At 44.3% G+C, this 22559-nt stretch overlaps 1 protein-coding gene across 1 annotated transcript in view; it reads right to left on the bottom strand.

Moving 5' to 3' along the window:
- The window catches only part of TNRC6B (trinucleotide repeat containing adaptor 6B), a 2803754-nt gene that overhangs the window by 2229622 nt on the left and 551573 nt on the right, over positions 1-22559 (bottom strand). The window contains exon 5 of the mRNA XM_044074422.1: positions 13274-13449. Coding sequence (XP_043930357.1) covers positions 13274-13449 — 176 coding nt within the window. The remainder of the gene's footprint in view (positions 1-13273; positions 13450-22559) is intronic.

Raw genomic sequence — 22559 nt, 5'->3', positions numbered from 1 at the left:
TTTCCTTGCAGTTAGCCGAGACATTAATGCCAGGCTTTTGAAAGTTGAAGCCAGCTGTAGTTGTTTTTCTGATGTCAGGAATGCCATCTGGGTTGTTGTGTCTAAAAGAGTACCCAGGAAAGTTATCTGTTGAGTGGGTGTCAAATTTGACTTTTTTACGTTCACAGTGAATCCTAGGTACTTGAGTAGATTCTGAACAAATTCCAGGTGCTGGAGTAAAATGTCCTTGCTGTCTGCTTGAATAAGGCAGTCGTCCAGATAAGGGTAAATTTGAATTCCCTCGAGTCTGCAGTAAGCTACTACTGGTGCCAGGCACTTGGTAAAGACCCTGGGTGCAGTAGACAAGCCAAAGGTCAGCGCAGAGAATTGGTAATGTTTCTGGCCTGCCTTGAACGTGAGGTATCTTCTGCACTCCTGTCCGATAGGAATGTGTAGGTAAGCCTCCTTTAAATCCAATGTCACCATCCATGCATTTTTGCTCAACATTGGCAGGAGCTGCTGCAGAGTAAGCATCTTGAACTTTGGTATATCCAGGAAAGTGTTTAAAACTGACAAATCCAGGATGGGTCTCCAAGTATTTTGCTTTCTGGGAACTAGAAAGAGTCTTGAATAAAAGCCTTGTCCCGTCTCTGAATTTGGAACCAGTTCTATGGCCCTCATAGCCACGAGGGACCTCACCTGTTTTAATGCCTCTGCCCATTGAGTTTTTGGTAGTTCTGGCCATCCATTTGGTTTTGGTAAGGTGTGAAAGTGGAATTTGTAACCTCTTAAAACTACATCCAGGACCCACTTGTCTTGGGTTATGCAAGTCCAATTTCGGTGAAAAAGAGAAAGTTTTCCTCCCAGAGGAGATTCCAGGAGAGAGGTTCCTGGAGCCATGCAGGGGGAGTCATTGAGCCTGTTTCCTGTAAGGTTGAGACCTATCTTCTCCACCCCTGGGGGTGGAAGCACTCCACTATCTAGGTCTATAAGAGGTCTGTGCTTGGGCCCTCACTCTGGGGCGCCTATATCTACCCCTCTGAGGCCTGTCCGAGCTGGGAAAGGACCAATTTTTAGCTGGTCAATTTCTGCTAAATCTAGGAGGCTGAACTTGTAAGAAATCCTTAACCGTTTGCATGGATTTTGCCTTATCCTCCTTTTTCTTTATAACCTCTTCAGCCTTAGACCCAAACAAAACATTATGTTGAACAGGAGCATCCAGTAACTTTGCTTTCACTTGATCAGGCAAATTTTGCTCCTTTAACCAAGCATGCCTTCTAATGACCGTGCCAGTGGCAGCCGCCCTGCAAGAGGCCTCCAAAGCATCAAAACCACAGTGTAAGGTATGTTTTCCCACCTGCTCAGTAGCATGCATCAAATCATGTAATTCCTTATTGTATGCACATGCAGAAATGGTACCCAGTTTTTGTTTCATAACAGACAAAAGGTATTGCTGATATTTCAACATATGAAATTGACAATTCAAAGCCCTAATAGATAAGTAGCAGAAGTGTACACTTTTTTGCCCCATCTCTCCAAAGCTCAGGAATCCTTATCTGACGGAAAAGGGCTCTTAGCAGTGGCGGCCTTAACACCCTTAGGACCCTGAGAAATGGTTTCTGGATCAGCAGTAGGATTTTTATAAAGAAACTGGTGGGAGTCAGGGACTCTAATATCTATCAGGCTTAGCAGGGGCCGGAGGAAAGGAGTCAGGAGTTAAATTCGACTCAGAAAAGACATCATCCACAATATCTAAAATAGGAGGAATAGCCAGGGGTCTGTGCTGGGGAAGAAGGAAATCCCTAAGCCTTCTCAGATTCAGAGTACTCCTGCCCTTCCCAGTGAAAATGTTCCTTCATGTCATGTAAAGTTTCCCCAAAAGAATAATCCTCAGGAGGAGAAGCTGAAGGAATGGATTCCTCAGCACCAGAATCCTCATAAGGAGAGAAAGTATAATCCTGTTCAGAAGAAGACACTGAAGAGATAGATGCCTGATCAGAGGTTTCATAATCCAATTCTTGTCTTGGCCTTTTGTCAGGAGGGGGATGTGAACCCCTAATCATAGTTAGGAAGTCCTCCGCCATTTTAAGCATTTTGTTTTTGAGATTTAGGTCCCGGATCAGAGGAGGCCTGGGCTTGAGTCTTTGTTTTAGAAGGAGTCTTTGCCTTTGTCTTTACCTGAAGCTGTGTAGGCCTGAAAACCCCCTTGGAAGCCAGTACCTGCACAGCGGCTCCAGACCCATCCGAGGGAGCATTATCCGAAGGTCCTGCACCTGGAGTATTCGAAGGCCTAGTTGGCTCCTCGTGGGAGTCCATTTCGGCAAGCGGTTCTGTAATGGCCGACGACAGGGGCTGCGAAAGAGCCTCACTGACAACGACCGAACCAGCAGCTGGCTCGGATTGTAAACTGTCGTCTGATTTAGACCTCTGAGGCCTATCCTTATCCTTCCGCCTTTTATGAACTCCGGCAGTCGGAAGCGTGTCCGACGACATGTTATAATTAAATTGCCTCCCAAAGTAATGAAAGGCAAAATTGTATCTCCGTTTAATAGTACTTTGATTAAATCTAGCACAAAACCGACAACTAGCTACGTCGTGGTCAGGGCCTAGACAAGGAATGCAGTAAGAGTGAAAATCCTTATGAGGTATTTGCTTCCCACATGAAATACAATTATTAACTTTTTCTGACATCGGACTGGAGCAAGAAAAAAGTTTCCCCAACGGGGTACTTAGCTTTGAAAAGAAGAATGTCTTCGGAATGAAGCACCAAAAATAACATGAGCCAGCCGACTGGCACTTGCAAACTGCTTCCACCGTGCGGCAAGAAAGACTGGAGAACATGGCGTCGGCTGGGAGCTTTGTACCCCTGGCGCTCTGATGTCAGGTAGGGTGAGTACACAGCCGACGCCGGACCCAGACTTTGGGATTCTGGCTGACCGAGGGCTGCCTGCCAGCAGCAAGAACCCTACAGTGATGACTGCAACAGTGAAACACGATGAACATCTGTAGAAACAACCCTCCTTTTAGAAGGCAATACAAAGAGGGAAGTTGAAGCAGAGAGGTTGAAAAAATAGAAATAAACTACCTCCATTTTTTGTATTATATTTTTCACAGAAAGGAGGGAAAGGGGGTACCAACAATGGTATTTAAGAAATTACCGACAAGAGGCAAGGGAAGATTACCAACAATGTGATGAAAATCTATCAACGGTGAGAAGATAAGTATACTACTACTACTAGGCACAAGGAGGATAAAGAAGAAAACATCTGGTAATAGGAAGATACAACATAGAAATAACATCTCTCCTCAAACTCTCTCTCTCTCTCGAGAGAGAGAGAGAGAGAGAGAGAAAGAGCTGCAGTGACCATGTCTGTACACAATGGCAGCAAACGAGATAGTACAGTTGTGTACACTTACCATAAATGTAGATGTTAGAGTGTATTAACTGTTGCAGTCCTCGCATATGGGTTATCCGGCTGCCGGTAGCCCTCAGTCGGCCCGAATACCAGAGTCCTTGGTATACGACGTTGGCTGCCGCCGGTTGTAAAACTGATGTCAAAACATCAGGTATAAAGGGAGGCAGCAGACGCCATTTCCTCAGTTTTTCTTGCCTTAACTGTCAGGAGCCCCCAAAAGAAGGCTAACCCAGGAAAGTAGCACCCAGGACACGTCATACAAAAAAATAAAAATGTATATAGTCTGTGCCTTAGGGAAAAAAAGGGGAATGGAGAGTGGGACACCAGGACTGCAACAGTAAATACACTCGAACATCTATATTTATGGTAAGTGTACGCAACTGTACTATGTTCTTCATGTTTCACTGTTGCAGTCCTCACATATGGGTTGATTCCCAAAGCCCAGGAAAAAGACAAAGGGGATCACAGATTAAAGGTTGGTAAGAAAGCCCTGCAAAACTGCATAGGCAAAACCAGCCCTGGATTTAGAAAACAAAGGTAGATTGTAATGCTTTGTGAAAGTATGGACAGAAGACCAAGTAGCTGCTTTTAGAATGTCCTTAGTAGGTACACCTCTCAGAAAGGCTACAGAGGCACAGGCTGCTCTGGTAGAATGGGTCCTAATACCCTGAGGGGGAACCTTTCCATGCTGCAGGTAACAGAAGTGAATACAATGAGCAATCCATTTGGAGATGGTTTGTTTTGAAATAGCTTTACCCTGAGCCTCAGCAGCAAAACTAACCAAAAACTGTTCAGATTTTCAAAAGGATTTAGTCCTAAGTAAAATCTCAGCTGTCTATGCACATCAAGAGAGTGCAGAATCCTTTCCCCTTTATTTAGGGGATTGTTGAAAAATGTAGGCAGGTGAACAGACTGATTAAGGGTTAAACTGGAAACTACCTTAGGCATGAAGGAGGGACTAATTCTCAGAGAAATTATCTGAATGAAAAATAATAAAAAGGTTCTACTGCCATTAAGGCTTGCAGCTCAGATAACCTTCTAGCGGAAGTAATAGCTAAAAGGAAAGCAGTCTACCAGGATAGAAACTTCAAATCTGCAAAGGCAGTTGGGTTCAAAGGGAGGCAGAGTAAGTTTTTCCAGGACAAAATTAGGATCCCAAGCAGGAGTAGGAGCTCTTCTGGGAGGTCTAAGATTACTAGCTCCTCTCAGGAACTGTTTCATCAAAGGGTGACAAAAAAATGGGCTGCTCAAAAGAACAATGAGCTGAAATTGCTGAAGCGTGAATTTTGATTGAAGAAAAGGAAAGTCCACCATTAAGCATTCCTGCTAGGTAGTCAAGAATGAGGGAAAGAGAAGGATGAGAAGAGTCTTCTCCTTTAGCCAGCATCCAAGAACAAAATCTCTTCCATTTATCTGCATAGGATTTTCTGGTGCTAGGCCTCCTGGCCTCATGAAGAACTTCAACCACCTGTTGGGAAAGATTTAAAGTATTAGCCAGGCAGTTAAATGCAGAGTTTGAAGAGGACGACGAAGGAACATTCCCACTCCCTGAACCAACAGATCTGGTACCAGGGGAAGATGCCAAGGCTGAGCCTGTGAAAGACTGTGAAGAAGGGGATGCCAATGCTGCCTGGGCCAATCTGGAGCTATCAGAATAGCCGTTGGTTTTTCGTCCCTTATCTTAGCAGCACTCTGGAAAGAAGAGGCAGAGGAGGGACTGCATAAACTGAGAGATGTGTCCATGGGAAGGACAACGCGTCCACCCTCCAAGCTTTGTTGTGAAACTTCCTGGTGCAGAAGGTTGGAAGGAGATGATTGGTGTGAGAGGAACAAAGATCCACTTGTGGGGTTGACCCAATGATGAGTGATGCGATGGAAAATGTCCTCCTTCAGTTGCCACTCGTGAGGATCCAGAACATGTCTGCTCAAATGATCCACCAAGGAGTTTAGCCTCCCTGGGAGATACTGGGCTATTAGATGTAAGCCCATGGATGCTGCTATGGACCATTGTCTCATGCTTTGTCTGCACAAGGGGTAAGAGCGAGTCCCCCTTGCTTGTTGATGTACCACATGACTGTGGTGTTGTCTGTCCTGATCAGCAGAGTCCCAGGGTAGAGTAGGCCCTTGAAAGCCAGCAAGGCCTGCTGCACTGCTACCAATTCTTTTAAGTTTATGTGCAGCTGAATCTGCTGGTTGCTCCAAGTCCCCTGTATGCCCCTGCCTTTCAGATGAGCTCCCCATGCAACATCTGAGGCGTCTGTGGTGAGTTTAGCTGGCAGGCGGAAAGGCAGACCCTTGTTCTGAGAATAGGCTGCCGCCCACCAGTTCCTCTTGTGAGCGACAGCCTGTTCTGAGAACAGGCTGTCCCCCACAAGAGGAACTCCAGTTGTAGACCGTGTGTGTTGACACCAAAGATTCTTGAGGAACCACTGAAGTTTTCTCATCTGCAGCCTTGCATATGGGATCATCAAAATACATTAAGCCATAAATCCCAGTGCTTGCAGAAATTGCCTTGCAGAGAGCTGGGCAAGTTCATGAAGTAAGCGGAAAGATCTTCTTGTTTCTGTTGAGGGAGGAATACCATCTGGGTGGCTGTATTCAGACTCGCTCCCAGGAAAACAATCTCCCTTGTAGGAACTAACTGACTTATTTTCATGGGGTGTGTAACCCAAAGAGGTGAGTGTTCTTCACAAAATCCAAATCCTTTTCTAATTGTTCTGGGGAGTTTGCTTGAATGAGACAGTCGTCCAGGTAAGGATAAATTTGAATGTTTCTCTGCCTACAAAAAGCAATGGCTGGAGCCAGGCACTTGGTAAAAACTCTGGGAGCAGTAGATAAGCCAAAGAGCAATGCTGAGAATTGAAAATGTTGCTTCCCAGCCCTGAAGCGAAGGAACTGCCTGCAACTTTCCCTTATTGGGATGTGCAGATAAGCCTCCTTGAGATCCAAAGTTACCAGCCATGAATCCTTGCCCAGCATTGGTAGTAACTGTTGAAGGGTGAGCATCCTGAATTTGGGAATCACCAGAAAAGTGTTTACAATAGACAGATCCAGAATAGGGCGCCAGGTGTCCCCTTTCTTGGGTACCCGAAAAAGTCTTGAATAAAAACCTAGGCCTGCCTGATTTGTAGGAACTGGCTCTATAGCCCCCATAGTCAGTAAAGACAACATTTGAGTTTCTACCTCTGCCCTGAGAGTTCTGGATATGTCTGGGTACCCTTGTAAAACAGGGAAGGTGTGAAAGTAAAACTTGTAACCTTGATTTACTATATTGAGCACCCATTTGTCGTCTGTGATGGTAGACCATACCTCTGCGAACCTGGCTAACCCTTCCCCCCAAAGGAAACCCAGGGCCCGCAGAGGTAGGCACAAGAAGGCCAGAGTAATTGAGTGTTTGCTTTGGGGGAGCTGGCTTACAACTCCCCCGATTTAGCAGAAGAATGCCATAGCTTAGCCCTCTGAGGGGCAGAAGGCTGCCCTCTGGAAAATCTGAAACCCCTAGGCCTAGAGCGACCCTGCTTGCCAGGATCAGGGAAAGACCAATTCTTAGAAGGATAATGCCTACTAAGCCAAGGAGGCAGAACCGGAAGGAAATCTTTAACAGCTTGCATAGATTTTGCCTTATCCTCCAACTTCTTCAGTACCTCCTCAGCCTTATTACCAAAAAGATTGCCCTTATGCAAAGGAACATCCAGCAATTTAGACTTAACAGGTTCAGAAAGAGGCTGCTCCCTGAGCTAAGCATGCCTTCTAATTACAGAACCAATGGCTGCTGCTCTGCAGGAAGTCTCCAAAGTGTCAAAACCACAATGAAGTGAATGCTTATTAACTAAAGTAGCAGAATTCAGTAAGTCTTGTAAATCTCTGTTCTCCGTCATGGAAGGAGTATCTCCAAGTTTAGCCTTAATAGCCTCCAAAGCACGCTACTGATACCTAAGCATGTGAAAAAGTCAATTCACGGATCTAATGGCAAAAGTTGCAGAGGTATAGACTTTTTTACCCCACCTGTCCAAGGCCCTAGACTCCTTATCAGAAGGCGCAGGGTTTTTAGCAGTAGTAGCCTTAACACTCTTGGGGCCTTGAGAAATAATTTCTGGATCAGCAGTAAGGTTTTTAAAAAGGAATTGAGGAGATTCAGGAACCCTATAATACCTATCTTGTTTTCTGGGGGCAGGAGGAACAGAATTAGGAGTTAAAGAATTTTCCATGAAAATATCATCCACAACTTCCAAAACTGGAGGTATAGCCAGAGGCTTATGCTGAGGCAAATCAAAAAATTCCCGGATTCTTTTCTTAGACTGTGGAAAATCCTGACATTCCCATTTAAAATTCTCCCTAAGGGTATTCAAAGTATCCCCAAAGCAAAAAATCTTCTGGAGCGGAGGCGGAAGGGATAGTCTCCTCGGCATAAGAATCCTCAAAGCCAGAAAAAAGTTGAGAATGTCGTTCACCAGCAGACATACTGGAAATCTCAGAATCTGAGACAGACAAAACATCAGGAGAAAATTTCCTAGGCCTCTTTGAAGGGGGGGGGGGGATGAGAGCCTCTAATCAGGGAATGATAACCAGCCATCTTTACCAACTGGGACTGAGGCATAGGAGGGGAGGCCGATGCCTGCTTGTGAGTAGATTTGCGGCTGGAAGGTTTACTAGCAATCCGAAGGGACTCGGGAGGCCTAGCAACTGCAGAAGTATGAACTAAGGTAGTCGGTCTGGTTCTGGTCTCATGTCGAAAAGAAGAGGTGTCAGAAGCCGGTGCCTGCAAAGAGGCTCCGGACCCATCTGAGGCGGCGACAGGAGGAGGGTCTGAAGACGAAATAGCAGCCCGTGGCATGGAAGACTCTGTAAAGGTCTCGGCAGAGGCTTGCGGCTGAAAATCTGCAGACTGCAGGGGCTGCGAAAGCGCCTCACTGACTACCGCTGTGCTGATGACCAATTTCACCAGTGCGCCGTCGGCAGATTTAATCCTAGGCCTGTCACGGTCCTTGTCTTTGCGTTTCCTAGGTATAGCCGAAGTTGGGAGACCAGAAGATGCCATACCGACGAACTTAGGCCAGACTCCAAAATGCTTATACAAAATCTTAGCTGTACGGCATATGGTACACGGGTTAAAGGAAGCACAGAGATCGCAGTTAGGGACGTCGTGCTCAAGGCCCAAACAAGTTATACAACAGGAATGGAAATCACGGTGCGGAATCCGTTTTCCACAGGCAAGACTAAGTTATTAACTTTATCTGACATTTGTTAAAGCAAGAAAAGATGATCCCCAATGGGGTACTTATCTGAAGGAGTCTTCAACTTGGTAGTCGGAAAGCAAAACGAAGGTAAACTGCCGACTAGCACTAGTGCAGATGCATTTCGCACTAGTGCTAGTGAGGAATGCATCTGCTTTGGGCTCCGCGGCAAGAAAGACTGAGGAAATGGCGTCGGCTGCCTCCCTTTATACCTAACGTTCTGACAGTTTTACAACCAACGGCAGCCGACGTCATATACCAAGGACTCTGGTATTCGGGCCGACTGAGGGCCATCGGCAGCCAGATAAACCCATATGTGAGGACTGCAACAGTGAAACACGAAGAACATCTGGGGAATGAGGGGGACTACAGCACTATGGGTAAGGAAGGAGCTTGAGAGCTTGTAGTATATCTACGAGCTGTGAAAAAGAGGCAGAGTCAGATCCACACCCACATGTTGAGGAATGAATGAAAATGAAAAATTGACATCAGATTTATGTATTATCCCTAATGAGAATAACTGGAATCATAACAGACAATTTGAGGGGACTCATGCAAGGGATAAAGCGTTTAGGAGCTGCAGCTGTCTATTAATAGTACAGGGTACAGTGTTAGGGTAAATTTTCTGTTTCCTATCCACAGACCTAAGCTGCACTTAAAAATGGATATGGATGAACTTAATTTTATGTGAAATGGGGAGTCTGTTCCACAGCAGCAGTATCCTCTAACAAATATACCTGCCCCTCCAAACAGTTCTGTTGATGTTGCGGAAGAGGTTTAAGATCCCCGATGATGTTGCGGAAGAGGTTTAGATCCCTATACAGAGTACTTCTAATGCCATTTTTCATAATAATGTGCAGTACATCCATCAGTAATGGGTCGGAGGATGCCTTGTATGCCAAACACAGGTCACCTCTTAGTAGTATGTAGTATAGAGCATCATGACAGGGATTTGAGTTGGTCCATGTAGGACAAGTGGTTTAGGCCTTCTACCCTTTTAGTAAGGTGTCTCTGTGGGCATCACAATTGTATGTACCTGGACAAATACATGACAAAGGGGACATTATATTCAATGACTGGCCTAATGAGAGCCAAGTAAAAGGGGACAATGACATTCCCAGACCTAGACATTTCCTTTCTGTGCAAGCTGTGCAATACTGAAGGACTTTCTTACAACAGATACATGTTGGTCAAATGTTAAGCCACTGTCCATATACATCCCCAAATTCTGAACTTTAACTCTTAGGGGTTTACTGTCAACTGTGGTAGTTCCTGGGGTAGAGGACTTTCCAAAGGACACAATAATGCATTTTTTGGCATTTAGTTTTAAACCATGATTTTGGCACCAGTTATTTGAGACAAGCCTTCCTGTAGGATGGCTAAATCACTTGGGGGGGGGTCAATGACTGCCCCAAAGTCGCAGTTATCTGCAAACTTAGCTGGCAGACGTCCTTTGGTATTGGATTTTATTTCAGAAAAGTAGATGCCAAACAGGACTCCACTGGTGACTGGTCTCTTTGCGGAGGGTAACTTCCTCTACTTTGATGATCTACATCCTATCTGGGAGCCAGATGACAATCCATTGGGTAACACAGGGGTTTACTTTACTTAGCTTATCTACTGTGCCTGAAAGGGGAATTGTGTCAAAAGCTAAGACGGGGTCAAGGTATGTGGTGGGCAAGGTTTTGCCTTTATCCACCGCTTTGGTGACCTTTCAAAAAAAAAATCCACTAGGTTGATTAGGCAAGACCTGCCCTTGTGAAATCCAAACTGAGATAGGGAACCTACAAACAGTATACTTATGTCCTGACGGGTCCCCTACAAAATCCCGAACGCACAGAATCCCGATGCCCAAAATACCGAGACAAAAAGCCCGAAACCCCACATTACCGAAGCGTTGAAAGCGCGAAATTCAAAATCGTGAAACTAATATATACATACAGCACACACACAGACATACATACACCCTCCCCCCATAACCAAACAAACCACCCTACACTAAAGATAAGCAAGGGGGCTTCGCCCTGCTGCATCCCCCATGTGGGGGGCTGTGCCCCCCACACCCCCCCTACTTTATTATTCTAACTCCGAGATCACACAAACATATACACAAGGCAAACTCACACCCACACCTTACAGTCCCACACACACACACTTACCTGAACCGCAACACCAGAAGCGCTAACTCAAAATCCCTTAACAATGGGATTTTCAATTTTGCGCTTCTGGTCTTTTGGTAATGTGGGGTTTCGGGTTTTTCGTCTCGGTATTTTGGGCGTCGGGATTCTGTGCATTCAGGATTTCGTAGGGAACCCGTCCTGACAGGATTATTACTTTCCATGGATTTGCATACAAGGCTGGGTCAGACTTACGGTTCTGTAATTTCCAAGGTTTCTGAAAGGTTCTCCCTTATGCAGTAAAATGACTGTAGCTGTACTCCTTTTGCTAGGTACAAAACCATTATGGAGGCAGAGATTGAACAATATTGTTAGGGATGTGGCTAAATCATGCTTCACATTATTCAAGAGGCATCCAGGGATATTGTCAGTGCAACACTTTCAGCTTTTGCTAGCACATCTAGCACTTGGTGTTGTGAGACAGCAAAACTTGAGCCAGTTTCAAGTATATCTTGAGTGGCACACAGAGGGGAGAAAGGGGTAAAGTTAGAGCTAAATTTATCAGCCAATAGGTTAGCTACATCTTCATTCTCAGTGTAAGTAATATTGTTCACAATCAGCTCACTGTATTTCTGCAATATGCTTTTGAGATTACAACCATAACTAAACAATGTCTTAACTGTCTTGTGCTTAGGTACCTATTTTAGCACAAATTTGGCTTTGGTGGACTTTATTATGCTCCCAAGTTGTTTATTTCAATGACAACTGTTCTAACATTCTGGGAGTTACCCTTTTCACTTCTGGTCAAAATTATTTTCCTTTTATTATAAAGCTTGTTGACATTATGGTTCCACCATATGGGCTTCTGGGGTTTGCCCTGCACTTGTTCCAACGGAGTACACATTGGTACAGCGTTGTGGTGTACACTTCCACATATTCAGTGGAGTTAACTAGATGTGGCAGGGATTTGAAGCTTGTGAATCACTTAGGAGTAGGTAGTCTGTCAAAGAAATTTCTAAAGGTACCTTGGGTGGAAGGGATCTCTGGTTTCAGTTTTATTTCGAAGGAGACTGCTTTATGGACAGACCTAACTAGTGACAAAGATATGCGTAGGATGCTGCAAAATATTCTCATATTAGCAAGGGCAAGATCCAAGATGTTATTTCCACTACTGGGTATTCTAACTGTTCCAGGGCATTTGTACTGACAAGGTACCAGGAATCTCTATGCTTGTGCACTAGTGTTGGTGTAAGTTCCCAGTCTATAGTTGGACAGTTTAGATCACCTAAGAAAATGGCACTGGTTTCATACTGACTGACACTAGTTTATGCAGACAGGCGTTGTGGCCTTCTTTTGTCATAGAGGGATTTCTATAGCTAGCTAATATATGTCATGGGACTTTTTCTGATGGTTACTTGGACATGAAGCTGAGTGCATTATGCTATATTTACCAGCCTTAAAAAGTCTCTCTTTTGAACATACACTGATACACCTCCAACTTTTTTCCCTTCTGCTCAGTAGCTGGTCTAAAGTTGTGGAAGGCATTATAGTTTTACACAGCCGGAGTGCGTGCCATTGTTTTAAACCATGTCTCAGTCACTACACAGATGTCAAAGTCTCCCAGGGTAAGGAGGATTTTTTGAGAGTGGAATTTCTTGTTCAGACACCTAGCATCGATCAACAACATCTTCATATTTTTCTTTGCTTGTTTCTTTATGTTAGTAGGTTTATCATGTTGGAATTGCCATAAAAAAGGTACTGGGGTGTGGCCATTGTCTTTGCCACTAATCAAACCCTAGACGGGACAGATGCAGGCCATCCCTGGTGAAACAGCATGGCCTGTCAATCATTTTTTTTCCCCAGGCTGACAAATATGGATCCCCTACGAATGACACCAAAAACTAAGTCAATTACTTTTTGCTCATATCAAAGCATCACCTTGGAGAAGGTAGAATGCAGCTCAATACTAGGATCATACGTGCCTTGAAAAAAAAGTAAGAGCTCCATCACATCTCTCTTCATGTAATCCAGGGAAGTACACCAAATTATTGACACCAGCACGAACTATGACAGAGTCATACTGGCCCTTTTTGTTCAATGACTTGAGTGTATGCGTGATCTGACAGTTGCTTGTCTGGTGTCAGGATCTAACAGTCACGCTTTCCTTGCTCAGCGTGATAAGAGACAACATCTTTTTAAGTCATACAATGGAGTCACCTATAACAAGAATTTTTGGTTAAGTCAAAGTCTGCCTTACAAGGTTAGCTTCTGTTACTTTGGGACTCTGTTTTATGTGAGAAAGCAGGTTTAATATGCTGAATGTGCTTTGTGCCTGTGTCATACTTTGGAGGTATCTGAGGTTTTAGGCAAGTTGATCTTTAGAACCTCAATACACAATTTTCACACAAGTTGTACAAAATAAGAATTTTACATTTTCCTAGGAGACAAAGTGGCATTTCAGGAAACATCTGTAATTTTTACCACAAAAAAATGGTGCCATAATGTGATCTGTATACTGTTTACTTACCTTACTTGAAGGTTTTTTGCCTCCCTGACCCCAGCTACATGAATTGTAAGTGGAACTGGTTCCCTGAGAGCCTGAACTCCAGACTCCTTCATCTTCATCCTCTTCCCAGTTTGAATGACGATTTCCAGACACAGCCCTGTCACTCTCTCCCCAACCATCAGGAACAGATTTTGAACCTAAAAAAATAATAAAATCTTCAGAACAATAAACTGTCATACAAACAATACAGCAATCTGAATTACATCTGGATTAACCTAAATGATACAAAAGTAAATCTAGGTCTGTTCACATTACATTATTCATCATAGAGTTGCAAATACCCTAGATCCTTGCAGAGCACCATTAAATATAAAAAAATGAAATGCAGTTAGTACACATTACTAGCCTGCACTTAAACAGCTTCCAAAGACTCAAAGGAAATCATTAGAATCTCAACTGTGAGCATCTTTACATAGAAAGGAAAAAGTCAGTTAGACCTAAATGTGCCTCAACATGAGATGCTGAAACATCTTAAATTCTGTACAAGCTAAAATTTTAGTTATCAGGTGTTAGGAAGCCAGAAAATATTGCCACCAGTAAAACGTCACTCATCTAATATTGGTACAGCTTACAACACAATGACCTCTTCTGAGCCCCTTTTTTAACTTATTATCCAAGACAGACCTAAAACTGTACAAGAACTACGCTTCAGCACTAACAAAACAAGTTGATGTCTGAAAAGTAAAGTGCCAGAAACTGTTCTGATGGTGTTAAAGGAAAGTTCTGAGTTTTTTTGTACTTGAGAAGATTGGTTTCCAACTCAATGCAAACATGTTGTTTCAAATAGATTTGCTATAGCAAAATAGTAATGTTATTCCACCATTTAAGAATGAGACTGAAAGCCCTTCTCAATGATGTTAAGATTAAAACAAGCCAGTGAAATCATATTTGAGTAATACATAACTAGTCAAGAAATGAATGTGTTAAGTAAGCACAAAACACAAACACGGTGATTAGACTCTCTAAGGTAAAAATATGGCTGTTATAAAATACACAATATTGTAATAAAATATAATGTAATAAACTGCAATACAAATCTGTATTACATTTAGAAAGTACAGAATGTCAATCAGTCTCTTACTGACCATCAGCAAGTATCGACAAAATTTAAAAAATTACATTACAAATTAGTATGTCTTGTATAGTAGAGCATAATTGTTGAGAAAAAAATGCTTGTCCCAAACAAGTGTTCTATACCACAACACTAATCATGACAGAACTCTCCTAAACAGTGTGCCACTTAACCAAAGCCCCCAAGGCAAAACAGCAAGCCCAACACACTAGTCATAGGTCACTCGATAGTGAGGCACACTGATGTCCCACTCACTAGGTTGAATAAGGCGAAAGTAACAGTCAGCTGCTTATAAGGTGCCAGGATCTGCCACATAGCAAACGCACTCAGGTCCCTCAACAACAGGTACAGATCTGACTCTGTCAAAGTGCATGTGGGTGTGAATGACCTGAGACGTACCTCCCTGGACTACATGAAAACAGACATGGAAGAGCTCTCGGATTATGCAGCCCAGGCGGGTATGACCCAAGCCCTCAGCAGCATCCTACAATCACCCAGAATGACACCACAGTACAAACAGAAAATGATAGATTTCAACAACTGGCTAAGTTTCTGGTGTCATTCTAAGGGGATCCAGCATGTCTGCCTGGGATGACATGACTGATAGACCTCGAAGTTTTGCCAGAGATGGCCTGCATCTGTCACCCCTGGGCTTCTGGATACTGGCCAAGGTTCTTGCCACACCTATAGTGCCTTTTTTAAGCGGTGGTCCAAAGACTAAATTACCATCGTAACAGCTACAGAAAAATGCAATCTGAGGGTCATGCTGCTCAAAGCTAGAAGTCTAAATCTCAAAATGCACTTACTCAAAGAACTCCTTAAAATGGAGAATATCAACATTTGTGCTATAACAGAGACCTGGTTCAAAGCAGCAGAAAGCACCCCTGCACTACCAGGCTACAACTCAATCCACACCTTCTGGCCAAAGAACTTCGACCAAAGCTCCAAAGGTGGTAGTGTTTCCATATTCGTAAAGGATGCGCACACCTCCGGACTGGTAACACAACATAACGCATCAGAGATACTTCAGGTGCAGCTAACATTAGGTAAGACAGCGATTCAGGCTGTAGCCTGCAAAAGGTCCCCAACCATGTTCCAAGACTAACATTCCACTTCCCTAAGCACCCTGGAGAATATTTGGGTCCAGCCTAACACTCTCATACTGGGTGACTTCAATTACCCCTCCATTAACTGGGAAAGCTACTCATGTACCAATACACTTGCCCTACGTTTCCTGGAATTCATTAATTCCAATGACCTGGACCAGCTCGTTCTTACCCCCCCCCCCCCACTAGAGGTAGCAACATCCTTGACCTGGTCATTACTAACATGGGCAACTGTTGCTCTACACCAATAGTCAACTCCTCCCTGGTTAGATCCGACCACAAACTAATCACCTTGGAAATCCCCCCCCCCACCACCACCAGAAAGGTAACCACCATGAAAAACTTCTCCAAAGCTAACTTTGGGCTCCTAAAACAGGTGGCTAACTTCATGGCAGCCATGCAAATGGAGAATAGTTGCATGATCGCCAAATCATACACCAATGCACTGTACGAACACGTACACAAATGCATGGATCTCGCCATAGCCAACAGAACCAAGATGCTCTCCTCCAAAAAAAAGGAAGCCAATCTGGTGGTCCCCTCCATAAACAAACTCTACAACAGGAGGAGGAAACTGATGTGGAATAAGGTGAAGTCCCAAGACTGGAAAAACTCCCTCATCAGCCTCAACAAAATGTTGAGACGTTTCATCAAATCCTCTAAAGCTAGCTATGAAAACAGAATTGCAACAGATAGTAAAGACAACCACAAGTCCTTCTATAGTTATGTAAAGAATCTCCATGGCAATACCCAGATTCGCTCTGAGCTACTGCACAATGGTACCTCCTATACAGAGCCAACAGATATTGCCAAAATACGGGCAGACAGATTCAGTGCCAACTTTACCCCCCTCCCCCAAGGACCAATCACAATACCAGTAGATTCCCAGGCACCCAGTATTACTGCTGCACAGGTTAAAACAGCACTGTCCAAGGCCAAGAATACAGCTTGTATGGGACCTGACAATATCCCTAGATGTGTTCTACATGAACTACAGAGTGAACTGGCACCTCAACTGTGTGCTCTGGTCACAGCCTCACCTCAGGCTTTGTCCCTTTCGAATGGCGCATTGCTACAGTCATCCCTCTCCACAAAGGTGGAGCGACTACAGACTCTGGGAACTATCACCCAATTAGCCTGATGAGTCTAATATGCAAAGCTATGGAACGCATCATCATGGACCTAATAAACAAGGATACAGGGAATCTCCAAACTCTGAATCTCACACAGTTTGGTTTTGTGAAGGGTAGATCATGCCTGCTCAACAACTTTGAGTCAGTCACCAGAGCTATGGATGATGGCAAGGTGGTTCACACAGCCTACCTTGATCTGGCCAAGGCCTTTGATACCATTCCCCACTGAGAAATCATAGTAAAACTCACTAAGCTAGGCATCAACCCCTATATAACTAGGTGGGCTGCAAACTGGATCACAGATAGAACCCACAGTGTGAAAGTGGTTTACTCCAAGTCAGACTGCCGAACAGTCACTAGTGGAGTCCCACAGGGTTTGGGGTCCTGGGTCCTCTCCTGTTTAGTATCTACTTCTCTGAAGTCCAGGCCAACACGAAGGGACTCTGGCTGACAAAGTTCACAGACGATTGCAAGCTAGGAGCTATTAACTCCCCAAGTGATGCTGACATCCTACAGAAAGGCCTCACTGACACCCAATGACTGGTGTCAGAACCATGGCCTTAAGCTCAATGCCAAAAAATGTGTTGTCATCCCCTTTGGGAAAAACCCGGTTCCAGTGAATTACCACATCGATAGTAGCCCACTGAACACAGAAGGTGTTATAAGAGATCTGGGAACAAAGGTTGACAGCAACTCTCTTTTGACCATCATACTGCCACTGTGGTCAGAAAGCCCGTCTATGTGGCACACCGCATTACTAAGAGTTTTGCATCCAGGAAGAAAGAGGTCATTGTCAAAATCTACTCTTCCCTCATTAGGCCAATCATAAGAGTATAATGTCACATTTGGCATGTACCTCATTAGACACCTGCAACAACTGGAGAGGCCACAAAAGTACCTCACAAAGAGGATCCTAGGTCTTAAACACTTATAAACACAAAAGTACACGTCCAACCAAAAGCAAATACACCAAAAAGGCTTTTAAGCATAGTAAAGGAAATTAGAGGTATAGCCAGAAAAAACTAGGGGGCTGGAGGGAGGGTAACAAGGACTGCAACAGTGAATACACTGGAACATCTACATTTATGGTAAGTGTACACAACTGTACTATGAACTTCGTGTTTCACTGTTACAGTCATTACATGGGTAGATTCCCAAAGCTATGGTTGGGAGGAGTTCATACCGTATTAGGGGCAGCTATAAGGCCCTGCAAGACTGCAGTGGCAAAGCCAGCTCTGGATTTAGAGAAAATTGGTAAATGATAATGCTTAGTGAAAGTATGGACAGAACTCCAGGTAGCAGCTTCTAGGATATTCCTGGTAGGAACCCCTCTGAGAAAGGCTGCAGAAGTAGATGCAGCCCTGGTGGAGTGAGATCTGATCCCCTGGGGGATAGGTTTTCCATGGTGCTTATAGCAGAAATGAATGCAATGGCCTATCCATTTAGAAATGGTTTGTTTTGAAATAGCCTTCCCCTCTGCCCCTGCAGCAAATGCTACCAGCAATTGTTCAGATTTTCTTCGAGATTTAGTCCTGTCCAAGTAGAATCTAAGTTGTCTGTGCACATCCAAGGAATGCAGAATCCGTTCCTTTTTGTTCTGTGGATTGGGAAAGAAGGCTGGCAAATGAATGGACTGATTAAGAGCCACACTGGAAACCACCTTGGGCATGAAGGATGGATTGATCCAGAGAGATACCCTGTCCGCATGAAAAATTATGAAAGGTTCCACTGCCATAAGGGCCTGTAATTCAGATATCCTTCTAGCTGAAGTGATTGCTAAAAGGAAGGCTGTTTCCCAAGAAAGGAATTTTAAGTCTGCAGTAGCAGTTGGCTCGAAAGGAGGTAGAGTGAGTTTCTCCAAACCAAAGTTAAGGTCCCAGGCAGGGGTAGGAGCTCCCCTGGGTGGACTCAAGTTTTTTGTCTCTTTGAGATACTGCTTGAGCAGAGGATGAGAGAAGAGGGGTGGTTCTGTGTTATAGTGAGCTGAAATAGCTGAGGCATGGATTTTAATGGAGGAAAAAGACAGGAGCTTGTGAAGCATCTCGGTTAAGTATTGCAAAATTTGAGGTAAATTGGGTGCTGCTGTGCTCATCCCTAAAGATTGGTTCCAGGCACAGAATATTTTCCATTTGTCAGCATAAGATTTTCTAGTACTAAGTCTTCTCGCCTCCAAGATGACAATCACAGGTTTGCTGAGGGATAAGGGTGAATTTAAGTGATTAGCCAGGCTGTAAGGTTCAATGTTGGAAGCTGAGGGTGCAGAATTTGGTTCTCCTGCTGAGACAGCAGGGAAGGGGTCTGAGGCAGGTGCCATGGAGATATTTGTGATGCACTGCGCAGGAGGGGGTACCAGTGTTGGCGCGGCCAGTCTGGAGCAATTAAAAACATCCTTGGTTTGTCCTATTTGACTTTCAGTAAAATTTTGGAGAGCAGAGGCAGAGGGGGAAAAGCGTAGACTGATAGGTTTTTCCAGCTGAAGGACAGAGCATCCACTTTCCAGGCTTGTTTGTGGGGAGTCCTTGTGCAAAACTTATCCAACTGGTAGTTATGGGGGGAGGCAAATAGATCTATGTCTGGGCTCCCCCATTCGCTTGTCAACATGTTGAAAATCCATGGTTCCGGTTTCCACTCGTGTGGGTCCATGAGGTTTCTGCTTAGTCCGTCTGCCAGTGTATTCAATTTTCCTGGCAGGAATTGAGCTTGTAGATGCACCTGGTAGCTCAAGGCTGTGTTCCACAATGCCATGGCTAGTCTGCAGAGGGGGTAGGAATGTGTACCCCCCTGCTTGTTTATGTACCAAATAACCATGGTGTTGTCCGTCTTTACCATTAGCTGTCCTGGAAGAATGTAGTCCTTGATGGCTGTCAGAGCATTCTGTACAGCTAACATTTCTTTTTGATTGATATGTAGGTGCATTTGATTTGGGCTTCATTTGCCCTGAATGCACTTCCCTGCCAGGTGAGCCCCCCATGCATAGTCTGATGCATCTGTAGTTGGGGTTTGGGTGGCAGGGGTAGGGTGAATGGTAGTCTCTTGTTTTGTTGGCAGGCCTCTGCCAACCACAGGAACTCCAGGCATAGGCAAGGTATGATAGGAATTATTGTTTCCAGGCTGTGACAATGTTGACTCCATAGACTTTTTAGATACCACTGTAGTTTCCTCATATGCAGACTTGTATATGGAATTAGAAGAATGCAGGAGGCCATGAACCCCAAGGCTTGCAGTACTTGTCATGCAGATAGCAGGGTTTTTGTGGCCACTTGTTTGAAGTAAGTTACCAAATGAATTTGCTTCTCTGGCGTGAGGAAAGCCATCTGGGCAATTGTATTCAAGCTTGCACCCAGGAATGTAATCTGTTGACATGGTACCAGATGTGATTTATTTACGTTTACGGTGTACCCCAGACAAGTTAGAACCCTTTTCACAAACGCCAGATGATTTATAAGTATGCCCTGGTTTTCTGCCTGAATTAGACAATCGTCCAGTTATGGATATATTTGAATATTGCTTTGCCTGCAAAATGCAATAACTGGAGGCAGGCACTTAGTGAATACCCGGGGCGCAGTAGACAAGCCAAAGGACAGTGCAGAGAACTGATAATGCAAGTAGCCTGCTTTGAAGCGTAGGTATCTTCTGCAAGATTCCCTGATTGGGATGTGCAGGTATGCTTCTTTTAAATCCAGAGTTGCCAACCAGGCATCTTTGCCTAGCATAGGAAGTAACTACTGAAGAGTCAGCATCTTGAATTTTGGAATCTCCAGAAAGGTGTTTAGAGCAGACAGGTCCAGGATTGGACGCCAAGATTTGTCATTTCTGGGCACCAGAAAAAGCCCCCCTTGTCTCTCTTCCTCTTCTGGCACCAGCTGAATAGCCTCCATGCTTGAGAGAAAGCACTTGTTTTTGAGCCTCTGCCCACTGATTTGGGGGCAGGTCTGGCCACCAGTTTGGTGTTGGCAATGTGTGGAAATAAAATCTGTATCGCTGGGACACTACATTTAAAACCCATTTGTCCTGGGTTATGAGTTCCTACTTCTTTGCATGAAGAGCAGTCTTTCCTCCCAAAGGGGCGGTTAAAAGATAAGTGCTTGGAAATTTTAAAAGGAAGTCATTGAGACTGTTTAGCATAGAGGGGTGTCTTGTTATTTCCAGATTTGGAAGTGGAGGCCCCCCACTACTTAGTTCTGAGAGTCCCCTGGGACTGAAACCTGGGGTTTTTGCTGTGTCTGGGTTTGGCTTGAGAAGATCTGGAAGAGGCTGGAAAGGACCAAGTCTTAGTAGGCCAATGCCTACTAAATCTTGGAGGTTGCACTTGTAAGAAATCTTTAACAGTTTGCATAGATTTAGCTTTATCTTCCAACTTTTTAAGAACTTCTTCAGCCTTATTGCCAAACAGGCGGTCCTGATTTAAAGGAGAATCCAACAATTTAGCTTTAACATGATCAGGCAAAGATTGCTCCTTAAGCCAAGCATACCTTCTAACCACAGACCCAGTAACAGCAGCCCTGCAAGAGACCTCTAAAGAATCAAAACCACATTGCAAAGTATGTTTTCCAACTTGTTCAGCAGAATGCATTAAATCCTGTAAATCTTTATTTTCCACACAGTCAGGAATCAACATATAAGCAGTCCAATAACATGCTGTTGATGTTTTAACATATGAAATTGGCAGTTTAATGCTCCGATTGCCAAGGTTGCAGAAGTATAAATCTTTTTATCCCATCTATCCAGCGCCCTGGAGTCTCTATCAGAAGGGTTAGGATTTTTAGCAGTAGAAGCCTTAATGCCCTTGGGCCCCTGAGAAATTGTTTCTGGATCTGCAACAGGATTTTTGAAAAGGAACTTGTGGGACACAGGAACCCTGTAGTATCTGTCAGGTTTACTAGAAGCCGGAGGCAGGGAATCGGGGGCCAAAGTGGATTCCAAAAACACATCAAAGATGTCTAGTACAGGAGGTATAGCCAAAGGCCTATGCTGAGGTAGGAGGAGGAAATTCCTAAGCCTCTTTTTTGAATCAGAAAATTCCTGGCTTTCCCAGTGGAAATGCTCCATTTAAAGTATGTAAAGTTTCCCCAAAAGAAAAATCCTCAGGAGGGGAAGCAGAGGGAATGGAATCCTCATAAGTAGGTATGGACAAATCCAGGTCATTAAAAGAGTCAGAAGAAACAGAATCATGATCAGAAGACTCAATCAAGCTCAGCCCTAGGCCTCTTAGAGGGGGGGGGGTATGACTACCCATGATTAGACTAATTAGGTCCTCAGCCATTTTTATCATTTGTTTTTTAGGCATAGGGGCCTGGGCATGTGGCCTGGGCATCGGTTGTTTTAGACATGGATCGAGATTTAGGCCTTAGTAATGAAGGCGGTGTCGATTTAATATGCAAGTCTGAAGGCCCTCATAAGACGGTGCCTGCACAGCGGCTCCGGACCCATCCAAGGTAGAGACATCCGCAGGTTCCATAGGTGAAGCATCTCACGGCATACCGGACTCTAAATGGATCTCAGTAGAGGCCTACGAATCAGAAGTAGTGGGTATATCAGGGGCTGCGAGAGCGCCTCACTGAGTACCGGCGAACTGGCAACTGGTTTAGGAGAAGCATCGTCGTCAGTTTTGGACCTCGGCGGCCTGTCTCTGTCTTTATCTTTGCATTTTTTTGGAATCCCGGTAGTCGAATGGCTAACAGACGACATTTCTGGATAATTAAACCAAGAACCGAAATATTTAGAGGCAAAAATGTACAGATGATGGATAGTGCGCTGATTAAATAAAGCACAAAAGCGAAAGCAAGGTATGTCGTGGTCAGGGCATAGGCAAGGAATACAGTACAAATGAAAATCTTTATGAGGTATTTGCTTTCCACAAGAAATGCAATTATTAACTTTTACTGGCATCGGTAAGGAGCAAGAAAAAGTTTCCCCAATGGGGTACTTGGCTTTAA

This window comes from Protopterus annectens, chromosome 1.part0 (assembly GCF_019279795.1).
Source record: "Protopterus annectens isolate FY-2018-M chromosome 1.part0, PAN1.0, whole genome shotgun sequence".
Classification (NCBI taxonomy): domain Eukaryota; kingdom Metazoa; phylum Chordata; order Ceratodontiformes; family Protopteridae; genus Protopterus; species Protopterus annectens.
This window is presented reverse-complemented; position numbering and strand designations above follow the sequence as displayed.